The 13,949-nt window shown below is 36.5% G+C and overlaps 1 protein-coding gene across 2 annotated transcripts in view; it reads right to left on the bottom strand.

Annotated features, from left to right (window-relative positions):
• Positions 1–13,949, bottom strand: part of APLF (aprataxin and PNKP like factor) — an 88,696-nt gene that overhangs the window by 44,442 nt on the left and 30,305 nt on the right. For both annotated transcript variants that reach the window (XM_036908227.2, XM_057497127.1), the window contains exons 4-6: positions 9,080–9,227; positions 8,641–8,770; positions 3,935–4,119 (exon numbers count right to left, since the gene is read on the bottom strand). In XM_036908227.2, coding sequence (XP_036764122.2) covers positions 3,935–4,119; positions 8,641–8,770; positions 9,080–9,227 — 463 coding nt within the window. The remainder of the gene's footprint in view (positions 1–3,934; positions 4,120–8,640; positions 8,771–9,079; positions 9,228–13,949) is intronic.

Below are 13,949 nucleotides of genomic sequence, written 5' to 3' on the forward strand. Positions count from 1 at the left end.
ACCAGCAGATGACCAAAAGAGGCCTGGAGTGTCTCTTTGCTGCCTATGACGGACCTCAGGTAACTGAGAGTGATCAGGGCACCCATTTTACTGGACATACACTGTAAAAATGGGTGTGACAGCTGGGAACCAAATGGACGTTTCATGTGCCATACAATCCTACCACAACAGGCATGACAGAGAGGCACGATAGCTTGTTAAAATCCAGACTAAAGTCAGATACCAATAGTCTGCGGGGATGGTCAGTCCGCTTATGGACTGTGTTACGGTGTTTGAACGAGAGACTCCCAAAAGGGAGTGCTGAGCCCCATAGACATGTTAACACATATAGCTGCCTCCCCTATACAACTGCAAGTACAAACCAAGAAAGAATCACTGAAGCCAAGGTTTGGCCACCAGAATAACATCTTGCTGCCAGCACCAACTGCACTGAACCCCGGAGACTCCATTGAATGTATGTGGCCTTGGACCTTTTGACACATGGACCAATGACGGCTGGCTCTCCTGGCACCTTGGGGACAAGGCCTGGAAGCTGGCCTCCTGTGTATTCCTGGACTAACAGCAGAGTGGCCGCCAAAGGTCACAGTAGTATATCCTGAATGGCTAGAAGGGAGGAGCATCTTACCGGGGATTTATCATTATGGCCAGTGCATGCACCTCCAGAAGCACTATATATAGACCCTTCAGTAACCCCCATGGGGAAAGGAGTAAAAGTATGGTATACTAGACCTGGAAGGGACCCCTTTTCTGCTACAGTCCTATCACAGGACCACTCTCTTGCAGGCATCCTACCTGATGGACAAGATTTGCCTATGTTGGTGCCATTAAAACATATGTCTTATCACCCCTAAGATCTTTGTGGATTGAGAACTTCCTCTGGCTTGAGGATTATTATAATTTTTGTTATTAGGAACCTCCTCTGGCTTGAGGATTATTATAACTTTTGTAACCTGTATCAAAATCTTGTTGTATCTTAATTTTTGTTATCCTCTGTTGCTGTTGTGGAATCTGGTTACAGTGCTCCAGCTTTCTCGCACAGAGACCACTGCGGAAGATTGGAAGCATGTAGATTGTAAGGGGAGAATCCTAGAGGGGTGGAGTGTGGGAAGTTGGGGTTCCTATGGCCAGGATCCTCACTGAACTTAAACCACCTGATGATTTAACTGGCCTGTTGCTGGGCTGCCGCTTCCACACCTGTAGGCAATAAGCTATTATTGCACTAAATAGAGAGCTCGGCCCAGTGCTCTGTGTGGAGGCAGAGACACTAGTGCTTGACCTACCACCAGAAGAACAAGCCAGGTAATAAACCCTTTCAGCCCAAAGAATGTTTTGCTGTCAATTTCTTTGGTCACATTGAATCCATAGCAAACTTGCCTGGGGCTGAAACCATTGGCAAGACATTGCTCTGACCAAAAGAATGCCACAGAAATGACATTGTACCAGTTCTAGTCCTATGCCCTAAGAGACCTGGAAACTTCTACTTTCACTACCTTGGGCTCCAGCTGTCAGGTAAAGATGCCTATAAAAGGTTATAATTTAGCTACTTAACAGATAAATGGAGAGAGGGAAGCCCAGCAAGCCCTCCATCAGCCCTTGCTGAGGCACCTTCATGTGGTGACACCATCTTGGATGCTACAGCCTCAATTGATTCGAGGTGAATGCAGCCCAGCTGACACCAATAAGTTGCCACAAAAGAATCACCTTCCTGAGCCAGTCAACCCACAGAATTATAAGAAATAATAAATTATTGTTGTGTTAAGTCACAAAGTATGGGGTAGCTTCCTTCCCAGCAACAGACAGTTGATAGACTTTGTAGTACTATTTTGCTTCATTTGCCGAAGTTAGGCTCCCTTCTGTCATTTTTAGAAGTCCTAATTAGGTTACATAAAGGAAATATGTAACTTTTCTTTAAAGTTAATAGGGTGAAGCACTTTCATTCCCAAATTAAACAATTACATAACTGGTAATGAGTTGGAATAAGGCATAAGGGAATTAATAAAAAAAATACTGACTACGAGCAATTATCTTCATGATCAGAAGTTAGTAGCATCACAAACTTCTTGTAGACAGTCTAATATATATGGTAGAAAAATCCACTGAACCCAAAATGAAGAGACTTCCGTCTGAGGCCCAAGGCCTCTAGGAATGTGATCTTGTGCCTCAATTTCCTCTACTGAATGATGGAACATGAGTAGCTCTCAAGTTTGAGTGCACATTAAAACTGTGGGAGCTTATTTAAAATAATACTGATGCATGCACAGGCCCTACCAACCAACTGAATCGGCGGGTCAGGAATAGGGTCCAGTAAGAGGAAGGTTATTTCTGCCCTTCTCTCAACTTCCTTTTTCACTTTTCTCCAATAGAGTGTGATCAATTCTTTCCAAGTAAACTGATGCAAGTCTACTCTGAAGGCCTGGTCAATTGTCCATAGTTCTTTATAATTGGCAATCTTCTGTCATTAAGACTAAATAGTTGAGCCATCCTCTTGTTTTTTCTCATTTCTTTCTTCTTCACCTGGCTCTTCCCTGTAGACATCCCTTCAGGAGTAGCTATAGCCCATGTTGACTGAAACTGGGCACAGATGGAGGTGAGGCTTGGAAAGTCTAAGCCAACCTTTCTGGCCCAGCTTTACCCAAGAGCCCTGCATAAGAGATTACAAAAGGTTATAAAATCTTGAGTCTTGTTTATGTTGTTTTTAAAAGAAGCAAAATCTCCCTCCAAAATCTAAGGGAAGAAAGAGCAATTGGCCAAGAACAGCTCAGGCAATCCTGGGACCTGGCTGAATACGCGTTGATGTCATCAAAATCTCAAATATTTAGACTATCTTAGATCTGTTTACTGCTCCTCTCTACAGTTCATCAAGAAGACATGAAGTTTTACTTTTGATTATCAAACTTTATGGGCTGAGATAAACATAGTAAAATATATATACTACAGATTTTCTTCTGAAAAAAATAATTTCTCTTCTTTGGAAAAAGTCATATTAATATGTCCAGAAAGCAGAGTATATTGGGGCTCAAAATGAAATGAGGTTTATCTTAATAAGTTTTTATGGCCAATACATATGAGTCAGAAAACATTTTGTTTCATTTATTAAACCTGACTCTGTAATTAGGCAAAGGAGTTGAGTCTGAGGTGGGCTGGATCTTCCCTAATGGAAGAGGAAGCAGGAATGAGGGGAGAACTCAAAACGCTCTGACCCTCTGGAATGGCTGATGGCATTTCAGTCATTCCACTGCACATTACTCTAAAGCCATCCTACTCCTTTGGCTCTTGCTTAGACAAAAAGATGGGGATCGACACAGCTCAGCTATGGGTCTATAAAGATCATGAAAACTGTCATCTAAAGCCACCCCTCTCCTGAGAGGAAGAATACCTGATCTCTCCTCTCCTCTCTTCTTAAAAGCATCCATTAAAAGACCTCATTTTCTCTAAGTACTCACTGTTAAAGAATGCTGAAGTCAGCCAAATCATTCTAGTGAGTTAGCAGAACCTGAAGGAGGGAGGAGAAGCTTTATAAATACAGTGAATTAGCCCAGAAATAATCCTGCAGTGGGCTATTAAGAACTGGCCCATCAGTTGTTGTTCTCCTCATGCTGATCAAGAAAAAGGTGGTTACATGCAGTCTGACAATGACCAATGAAACTAGAAGAAATCAGGTTTTCAGAATGAAGTTACCAATTATAACCAGAGTCAAGTGGTCTCCATTGTGTATCCAGCCTGAAATTTTCTAAATTAGCTTTATTTTCTACAATGCAAGTACTACATTAGTTTCATCAAGCCAAAAATTCTGGGTTAGTTTTTTATCTTCATAAACCTATTAATGAAAAGCTGTTTTGATTTTCCTTGCTGTATACAACATATAATTAGTTCCTATATATAACACTTGATGATGAAAACAAATAATCAAATAATGAATTTTTTATAAAATCACCTTGGATGAAATGATAGACTCTTCCTGATCAGCATTTTTGCACTTTTTTCCTGTGTCTTGCTCTGCTGATGTACTTTCTGAACTTCCTGATGGAATTAATCGCTTTCTTCCTTGTTGTGTTATGTTTACTTGGCTTTTATCTTTGCAGACTCCTTCTTTTCCACTTCCCTGGATTACATTATCATCTTAAACACACATATAAAAAGAAAAAGAAAAAGAAAATTACCTCCTGTACCTACAAATGTCAGTAACTCATAAAACTATGAACACTGAGAAACAGATCAAAATAATACACATTTAAAATATAAAAAAATTATCAGTTCAAATTGGAGGAAAGCCTGTATTATTATAAATGATATAGAGAAAATTAGCTTTTCATTTGGAAAAAAATAATATCAGAGCACTACTTCATATCATATTTGTAAATACATTTCTATTGAATAATCAATATAAAAATTCAAACTATTAAGGCATTTGAAGAAAATATGGGGACAATATTTTTATTACTTCTGGGAGGTTTTATTAAGATGATAGAGAACCTACAGATCTATCTAGAATAAAAACAAAAAATATTTTTAAGCAAAAGACTATAAACAAAGTCAGAGGCTGATAGCACACTGGCAAACAATATACTGGGAGATATTATCTGTCACACTTAGAAAAGATAGAAGGTTTTAAATAATTGTTTATTAGTAACCAAAAAGGAAGGTCAAACAAAGAAATCTGGGACTTTGCACATGACATGCTACAGAAGAATAAATGAAAACAGCCAATAAACATATGGTTGTTCCTGGGTGTTTCATTCTTTTTTACTGGTCTAACTTACCTACTCCTATGCCAGAACTATCAACTACCAAAAGGCATCAGACCCAGATTGTGATGCGGAAAGATTCTATAATGGAACAGGTATTTCCATTCCTCAAACTGTTCTTGAACAGATACAGAAACCCTCCAAATTCATTTTATACAACACTGACATAGCTTTAAGGCTAAAATCTGACATAGATGGCACATATGAAAAAAAATACTAACTACACTTATGAATACAGCTACAAATGTCCTAAACTAAATATAAGCAAGTTTAATCTAACAGAACATATAAATAATAAGCTCAAGTGATAATCAACTTATTCAAAGAACCCAAGCATGGCACAACATTAGGAAATCTACTAATATCATTAATTATATTAACACATGAAAATGTAGGACTATTTCTACACCAAAATTTTTTCAAAGAATTCAATATTCTTTAAAAAAAAGTAAAAATAAAAATGCCAATCATACTAGACCTTGAAATACTAACAGGTTTCCTGTTAAAATCAAGGACAAGACACAGATGCCAATTTTACCCATTTTTATTTTAAATTTATAGGGTCTAGCTCATTAAATAAGACAAGGAAATTTTTTTTAAAGCAGTAGGTAGAAGAACCAGAATTATCATAATTCTGTAGTATGATTGCACAACTAGAAAACCCAAGCGGCTCAAAAACTGTTAGAATTAATTACAGAATTTAGCATTGCTGGAAATAAAATATATAAATTAAACAGTACTCTAAGTAAATTTTGAACTATAGTCAAAACAATGCCAGTTCAATATTTATAGTTGCATCAAGTGGTCATACAGAACAAAATCAGAGTACAAAATTAAATGCAAACCAAATGGTTTGGAGACTACTTCAGTCTTTATCAGCATGTGCCACTTTTCATGACTCCATGTTGGAGAAGTAGAAGATGGGAGAAAAAATGTACTACAGAGCAGCATGATACCTGTGAAAAGATAAAAGCTCCTTTTTCAATCTAGCAAGAGTGTCATGACCTAGGAATCACATGTAGGGAAACCTTAGGCCTGGAAGGAGACAGCTGGAAGCCAAGGAGGGGAGGCTCTCAAAGCTGTTGCCCAAATATATTCACTTCCCAATCACTAAGGGACATGGAGAAATTTTAGCCCAGGCCTGAGAAACTCATGATAATGTCCAAGGGCTAGTACCTGGGGACCCAGAAAATAAAATAAAGTAGACTATACTGGTTGAAAACAAAAACGTTAGTAGCCTAATCAAATACATACACAGTAATCATTCACATACATTTAAGGATTAAACCAAGAGTTCAACTGAGAAAAGATCCAGGAGAGAATGCAATGGCATATTAGAAAAGAAAAAAAAATAAAACACACCAGAACATGTAGAGGGTAAATCTAGGTGGCTATATAGTGATAAGGATCAGAGCATGAGCTCATAGAGTCACACAGGCTTTTATTATGTGATCTTGGATAAGTCATTTAATATCAATTAACATTATCTGTCCTGTACCTAAAGGTTCCAAATATCAAATTGGTTTCAGGTAATTTTAACAGGTAATTTAATCTATGAACAAAATACAGCACTAAAACTGCAAAAGACATAAGAAAGTAACCTATATCTAAATGAGCCTAAAATGTACCTTGGAAATCGAATTTTAAAATCTCTTGTGTTGGTCTACTGACCTGGATGACTTATTACTTAAACAAACCAGTAAGACAGTAACAATAACAATAACTACACAGCAGAAAAAGTCTAATTATTTAAACTTTTAATTGGCTGTATGTTAAGTAATAAGCTTATATTTCTAAATCTTTCTGTCATTAAAGGAATTAAGTAACCTAACCCTGGTCTTACAAGTACTCCCCCAAAATCTAAGTATATAGAAGACATGCCTTAATCCACAGACTTTTCAATCTTATTTTGAAGCTTTAGCATTTTAAGTACATTGTGTATTATGTAATATTTCTGTCCATACCAATGTAAAATTACTCTTATTTGCATTTCAAGGTGAAGTGCCCAAAAATGTGCTTCATACTTTAAATGGTACATCTATCAGGTGAAAGTTAATAGCTATTTATAATTTGAAGCAAATTATATTTTGATTATAATCAATATACTAGTGGCCACAGAAGCAGTTATAGTATAAAACAACTCTGAGAGAAAAGGACTTACTTGCAGGGAGGCAGTTCACATTGGTCTGATTTTTGGTCAGGTATAGTTATTCTTCTGCTATTAGAGAAAGTACCCTACTGAGGGACAGTGCCTCCCCCCTTCAGTTATCATCCCCCAATCCCTACTTCCTTCCTGCAAATTAAGGATTATCACACTTAACGAGAAATGTTACTGATAAAAATATATTAAACATGTAATGATAGGAGATGGGGGAACTAAAAACCACTGTCCTGGAATAAAACCTTGCCAGGAAATCCTAGGTGTAGATACAAAAAAAAAGTTCTCCAGATTAAATGACACCTCCCTCAACACAAAATAGGTAACTTATTTTTCCCACAAGGTCACTCTGATCCTACTATATATAATCCAAACTAGCATAAAAAGGAATATTCTATACATAGCATATTTGGTCAAAAGCTTTAGAAGACTCTTAGAGCAGTAGCATTAGTAGTAATAGTAGTAGCATTCAACTAAATAACACATTCAATTGTGCTGCTAATTTATAGAAGAATGTTCAGAATAAAATGGCAGACTAGCTTCACTGAAATAATTATCACAAATGAAACCATTACAATTTTGGGGGAAAATATAAAAAACAGCTATTTAAAGCCATTGGAGAGTGACCAGAAAGGCAGAACTGGAGAAGAGGCTAACCTTGAAAAGTTAAGTACAAACCTGTGAGGTTTGTTAATTTGCAGCTTTTTCCCTGAGGGCACCCCCCAACTCACAGGTAGCAGAAAGCTGCAGCCTTACTGGCTTCAGTGGTCAGAGAACAGAGTTGAGGCTAGTAGAGCAGGTAGAAAGTTAGGGATAAAATCCTGGAAGGAAGGAAGTTTCAGAAGGCCAAGAACCAAAATCTACACATAAATTGACCCAAATCCGGGGTTCACTGCTAAACTATAGATGGGCATGGGGGATACCCCAGGAACTCAGAGAAAAAGCAGAGCTGGAAGCCAGAAGAACTAAGCAGAGCCTGCAGCTGCTGTCCACAACAGGCAGAGTTGAGGGTTAAATTAATTGCCTTTTAGAAGAAAATTGCCTATTTGTCCAAGTTATTTGTCAATCTGAACAAAAATATTTATTTAGAGTAACATAAATCAAAAATTGCTACAATGTATCATTTTAATATCTAATATCCAATAGAAAGTCACTAAACATGAGAATAAACAGGCAGGAAAATGTGACCCATACAAAAGAAAACAAGCCGTGAATAGTAAACCTGAGATGACTGAAAAGTTGCCAAGAAAATGCTAATAAGACAATGTAGTAAATACTTTAATAATCTTAGATTAATGGGAATACCTAGCAGATGACATAAATGATTGTGATATCTGCCATGACACTGACCTGTGCTAAGACAGAGGCCAACTCTTCTTTGAGTCCTCCAGCATATAACACTGTGTGCCTGGCACTTTTTTATGTAATTAAATTAATTTGGAACATGCTCACTGGGCTGGCCTTTTATTTTAAATATGACACCAACAGGGTTGTTTGAAAATATATGTTAATCTGATAAATTAGCACTTAAGAAAAACAGCACTTGTTAAATAAAAAAAATAATTAGCAGATAGCATTTGAAAAATGGCATAAAATAATAGCTTATATTTTAAACTAGACTTCATGTAGACATCTAAAAAAATGTTAGGCTAAGCTATACACTTACATCACTGCTACTCTATCTCCATTTGTTCAGAACAACTTCCAAATTCTGTTTAATGTTTCCTAAAAGCCTACCTCCACTGACTGGTGCTGAAAGGTTTTGATCCCTTAGATTTTCTGTTAACATCCATGCCGGAAGGATTCTTTTCCTCTCAGCAAGGTTTGACTGCTGCTTACTGAAATCTCCACATTCACCTAGGAAAGACTAAAAAGGCACCCATATATTAATTACTAAAACTAATCATGCATCCTTATTGAAAGTGTAAAGTTATTTACTTTGCAGAAAACCACCATTTAAAAACTCCCTGCAGCTGTGGAGTGAGTAGGTCTAACTTCTCAAAGAAAGAAATGTATATCTTTTAGTTCAAGTTGTGGACTCATGTGGTATTCTGGAGAGCTTGACTTTGAAACAGCAATGCTAGCACTATTGTCATGATACCTCTAATTTCAGTTTTCTTTTTTCTCCTCGAAATAAGAAATATGTTATAAATGGACAAGATCTTAAATTTCTCACCATGCCACTGGCAGCAGTGTCCTGAGTCTTAGCTATTTCCTCGCCTCTTTCCAGCTGTTGGGCACCAGTTGTCTCATCAGGCAAATTAACTGAGGAATATTTTGGTGTTTCATTCAATTTATCATCTTCATCAAGCATTTGACTATTTCTATAAAATAAAATAAAAATTCATTTATTAATCATTTAAATTTAAAACACTTCTATTGCCTATCATGTCATTACAAATGTGACTCGCCCAAGTACATATAAATGAGTTGTGCTCCTTTTCTCAGACTTAGCAAGACAAAACACCACATAATATACTAGAATAAAATACATAGACTAGAATATTTTCATCTTCTGCCCACTATACCAACATAAAATACTTTAATCTTTCCAAATCATGGGCCTAAAAACCACAGCTGATGAGGTGTTTAGCAGTCATCTCACTCAAGACTTAAGAGTGTTTTACTTATTCAATATTTGTCCAGATAGTCCATAAAAGTCAAGATCACCCCCAGTATCCAAAGGGAAAATGTAAGAACATCAGCTAAGTTAATTAGGCTTTTGAAGAAAAAATAAAGCCGTAAGGTCAAGTCCCACATAGCTGCTACCAGAGCTCTGGACAATACACCACTTGAGAAATCTCCCCAAACTTGTAGACCAACTGGAAGCTACCTTCTCTGACACAGGAGCATCTGGGGTCACATGTGGAACATACTAGCAGAACCAATTACCTCCGACTTAATGCAAAGTGCAGTAAGATCATCCAAGTTGAGGGATCATTATTCCTTATGCCTGTACAGAGATGATCCAACAAATTGATCTTTTTGAAAACATGAAAATGGGGAGATGGAAATACTACTCAGAAATAAAAAGGAATGAACTATGATATACATGATATGGACGAATCTCAAGGGCATTTATTTTGCTAAGTCAAAAAAGTCGGAAACAAAAGCCTACAAATTATCTAATTCCATTTATGTGACATTCTGAAGAGGTAAAGCTACAGGGACAGAAATCAGATTAGTAGTGGCCAGGGGCTGGGAATGGAGTAAAAGGACTGACTACAAAGAGGCACTGTGGGGAAATGGAAATGTTCTATTTCTCACTATGGTAGAACTTACACAACTACATCCATTGGTCAAAGTGCACTGAATTGTACATTTAAAAGGAGTGAATTTACTGTGTGTAAATTGTTCTTTAGTAAAAGTGCATTTTTAAAAATTGAAGAGAGAAACCTATACTTTGAAAACTACAAGACATTCAAGAGAGAAATTAAAGAAGCTACCAATACATGGAAACACAACCCGTGCTCATGGCTAGGCAGAATTAATATTGTTAAAATGGCCATCCTGCCTAAAGCAATCTACAGATTCAATGCAATTCCTATCAAAATACCAACAGCAATCTTCAACAAACTGGAACAAATCGTTCTAAAATTCATATGGAACCACAAAAGACCCCAAACAGCAAAGCAATCCTGAGAAGGAAGAATAAAGCTGGGGGGATTACACTCCCCAACTTCAAGCTCTACTACAAAGCCACAAAAATCAAGACAATTTGGTACTGGCACAAGAACAGAACAACAGACCAATGGAACAGACTAGAGAACCCAGATATAAACCCAACCATATATGGACAATTAATATATGATAAAGGAGCTATGGACATACAATGGGGAAATGACAGCCTCTTCAACAACTGGTGTTGGCAAAACTGGGCAAAGTACATGCAAGAGAATGAAACTGGATTATTGTTTAACCCCCATACACAAAAGTAAACTCAAAATGGATCAAAGACATGAATGTAAGTCATGAAAACACAAAACTCCTAGAAGAAAACATAGGCAAAATCTCTTGAATATAGACATGAACAACTTCCTCCTGAATGCATCTCCTCAAGCAAGGGAAACAAAAGCAAAAATGAACACATGGGACTACATCAAACTAAAAAGCTTCTATATGGCAAAGGACACCATCAACAGAACAAAAAGGCATCCTACAGTATGGGAGAATATATTTGTAAATAACATATCTGACAAGGGGTTAACATTCAAAATTTATAAAGAACTCACATGCCTCAACACCCAAAAACCAAATAACCCAATTAAAAATTGGGCAGAGGATATGAAGAGAAAATTCTCCAAAGAAGAAATTCAGATGGCCAACAGGCACATGAAAAGATGCTATACATCACTAATTATCAGGGAAATGCAAATAAAAACCACAATGAGATATCACCTCACACCATTTAGGATGGCTAATATCGAAAAGACTAAGAACAACAAATGCTGGCGAGGATTCAGAGAAAGGGGAACCCTCCTACACTGCTGGTGGGAAGGTAAACTAGTTCAATCACTGTGGAAAGCAGTATGGAGGTTCTTCAAAAAACTACAAATGGAAATGCCATTTGACCCAGGAATTCCACTCCTAGGAATTTACACGAAGGAAACAAGATCCCTGATTTGAAAAGACATATGCACCCCTATGTTTACCTCTACACTATTTACAATAGTTAAGATATGGAAGCAACCCAAGTGTCCATCAGTAGATGAATGGATAAAAAAGATGTGGTACATATACACAATGCAATACTATTCAGCCACAAGAAGAAAACAAACCCTACCATTTGCAACAACATGGATGGAGCTGGAGGATATTATGCTCAGTGAAATAAGCCAGGTGGAGAAAGACAAGTGCCAAACGATTTCCCTCATTTGTGGAGTATAACGAGGCAAAACTGAAGGAACAAAAACAGCAGCAGATTCACAGACTCCAAGAAGGGACTAGAGGAGACTCACTAGACTACCAAAGGGGAGGGGTTTGGGAGGGCAGGTGGGGAGGGAGGGAGAAGGGGATTGAGGGGTATTATGTTTAGTACACATGGTGTAGGGGGTCAAGGGGAAGACAGTGTAGAGCACAGAGAAGGCAAATAGTAAATATGTGTCATCTTACCACACTGATGAACAATGACTGCATTGGGGTATGGGTGGGGACTTGATAATATGGGTAAATGTAGTAACCACATTGTTTTTTCATGTGAAACCTTCATTAAGAGTGTATATATCAATAATGCCTTAATTTAAAAAAATATTCCGGGAAAAATGTATAGGGCACAAATTACTCTTTTCTCCATCATATAAGTAATTATTTTAAATAAATATGTGCTAGCCACTAAAAAAAAAAATGAAGAGAGAAGACTTTAGAAATGTGTACAGTTGGGAAGATAATTAGTAGCATGTTTTGTTTTAGTGTTTGTATACAAGAATAATGTCCTTCAAAGGCAGATTTGAATTCCATATCAGCCAAAAGAAAACTTATTAGACTAAATTACTATGAAACATCAGTTTTTGTTCATTCAATAAATATTTTTAAAACACCTACTATGTGTCAGGCCCTGAATATGAAGACTTGAAAAAATGTATGATTATCCTGTCTATGAAATCTCACTCTACCCCTAGATTAAGATCCATTTATTCACAGGATACAGATGTACTTCCAAATTAGGATTTTTCCTTAGATTTTCTTAATATTTAATTTGAAAAATACTAAGAAATATTCAATAGTAGTACAATGACTTTTCACATTTATAGTATTATAAATTAGGAAGTATTACCCATTTCATTTATAGTTTATTTTCTACTGTGGTATAAATTCAAGACTAAGACATACACACCCTATGGCCCATAGGGAATTTTTTATTCATATTTACCAAGAATAAACGCAAGACAAAAATATCCAATCCCAAACAAAATTCAAATTAACATTTAGTCCCAAAGGGGCCAAAGCACAAACTATTCTATTATACCTTTATTTAAATATCAAACACTGTCACTGTGATACAGACTATTTTTATTTTATCTTCAAATACTTCTATGAGAAATCAACTATCACAGGATTTATAACATAGTGTTACCAGAATTTGTTGAGTAAAAAAATAAAAACTTGGAAATTTATCTATATATAATAAGGATAACTGAGTTATCCTCTTTAAATAATAGCTTTATTGAGATATAATTCACATAACCATAAAAATTGTCCTGTTAAAGTATACAATTCAGTGGATTCTAGTGTATTTACAGTTATGTGCAACAATCCCTAATATCTAATTTTAGAACACAGTCATTACCTCAAAAAGAAACCCTGTATGCATTAGCAGTCTCTACCCATTATTCCCTCTTCCTCTAGCCTCTGGCAAGCATTAATCTATATTCTGTCTCTACAGATTTACATTTTCAGCACATTCCATATGAATGGGACCATGCAAGTTTTTGTGTGAACAGATCTTTTCAATTCTTTTGGGTATATACCTAGGAGCAGAATTGCTGGACGACATGTAATTCTAAGTTTAAAATTTTGAGGAACAGGCAAAGTATGCTCCAAAGAAGCTGTATCATTTCACAACCCTACCAGCAATGTATAACTGTTTCAATTTCTCCACATCCTCACCAACACTTGTTATTATCTCTTTTTGAGTATAGCCATCCTAGTGGATGGGAAGTGGTATCTCCTTGTCGCTTTGATTTGCATTTTCCTAATGCTTATTGACGTTGAGTATCTTTTCATGTTTTATTGGCCATTTGGGTATCATTTTTGGAAAAATGTCTACTCAAATCCTTTATGCATTTTTTAATTGGGCTGTTTCTCTTTTTATCATTGAATCCAAGAGTTCTTTATATATTCTGCCTTTAAGTCTCTTATCAGCTATGTGATTTGCCAATATTCTCTCTCAGTGGGATGTCTTTTCACTTTCTTGATGGGGCCCTTAGAAGCACAAAAGTTTTTAATTGTTATGAAATCTACTTTACCTCTTTTTTCTTTGTTTGCTTACACTTCTAGTGTTATATCTAAGAAACCACTGCCAGATCCAAGGTCACAAAAATTTACAT

This window comes from Manis pentadactyla, chromosome 2 (assembly GCF_030020395.1).
Source record: "Manis pentadactyla isolate mManPen7 chromosome 2, mManPen7.hap1, whole genome shotgun sequence".
NCBI classification, from domain to species: Eukaryota; Metazoa; Chordata; class Mammalia; order Pholidota; family Manidae; genus Manis; species Manis pentadactyla.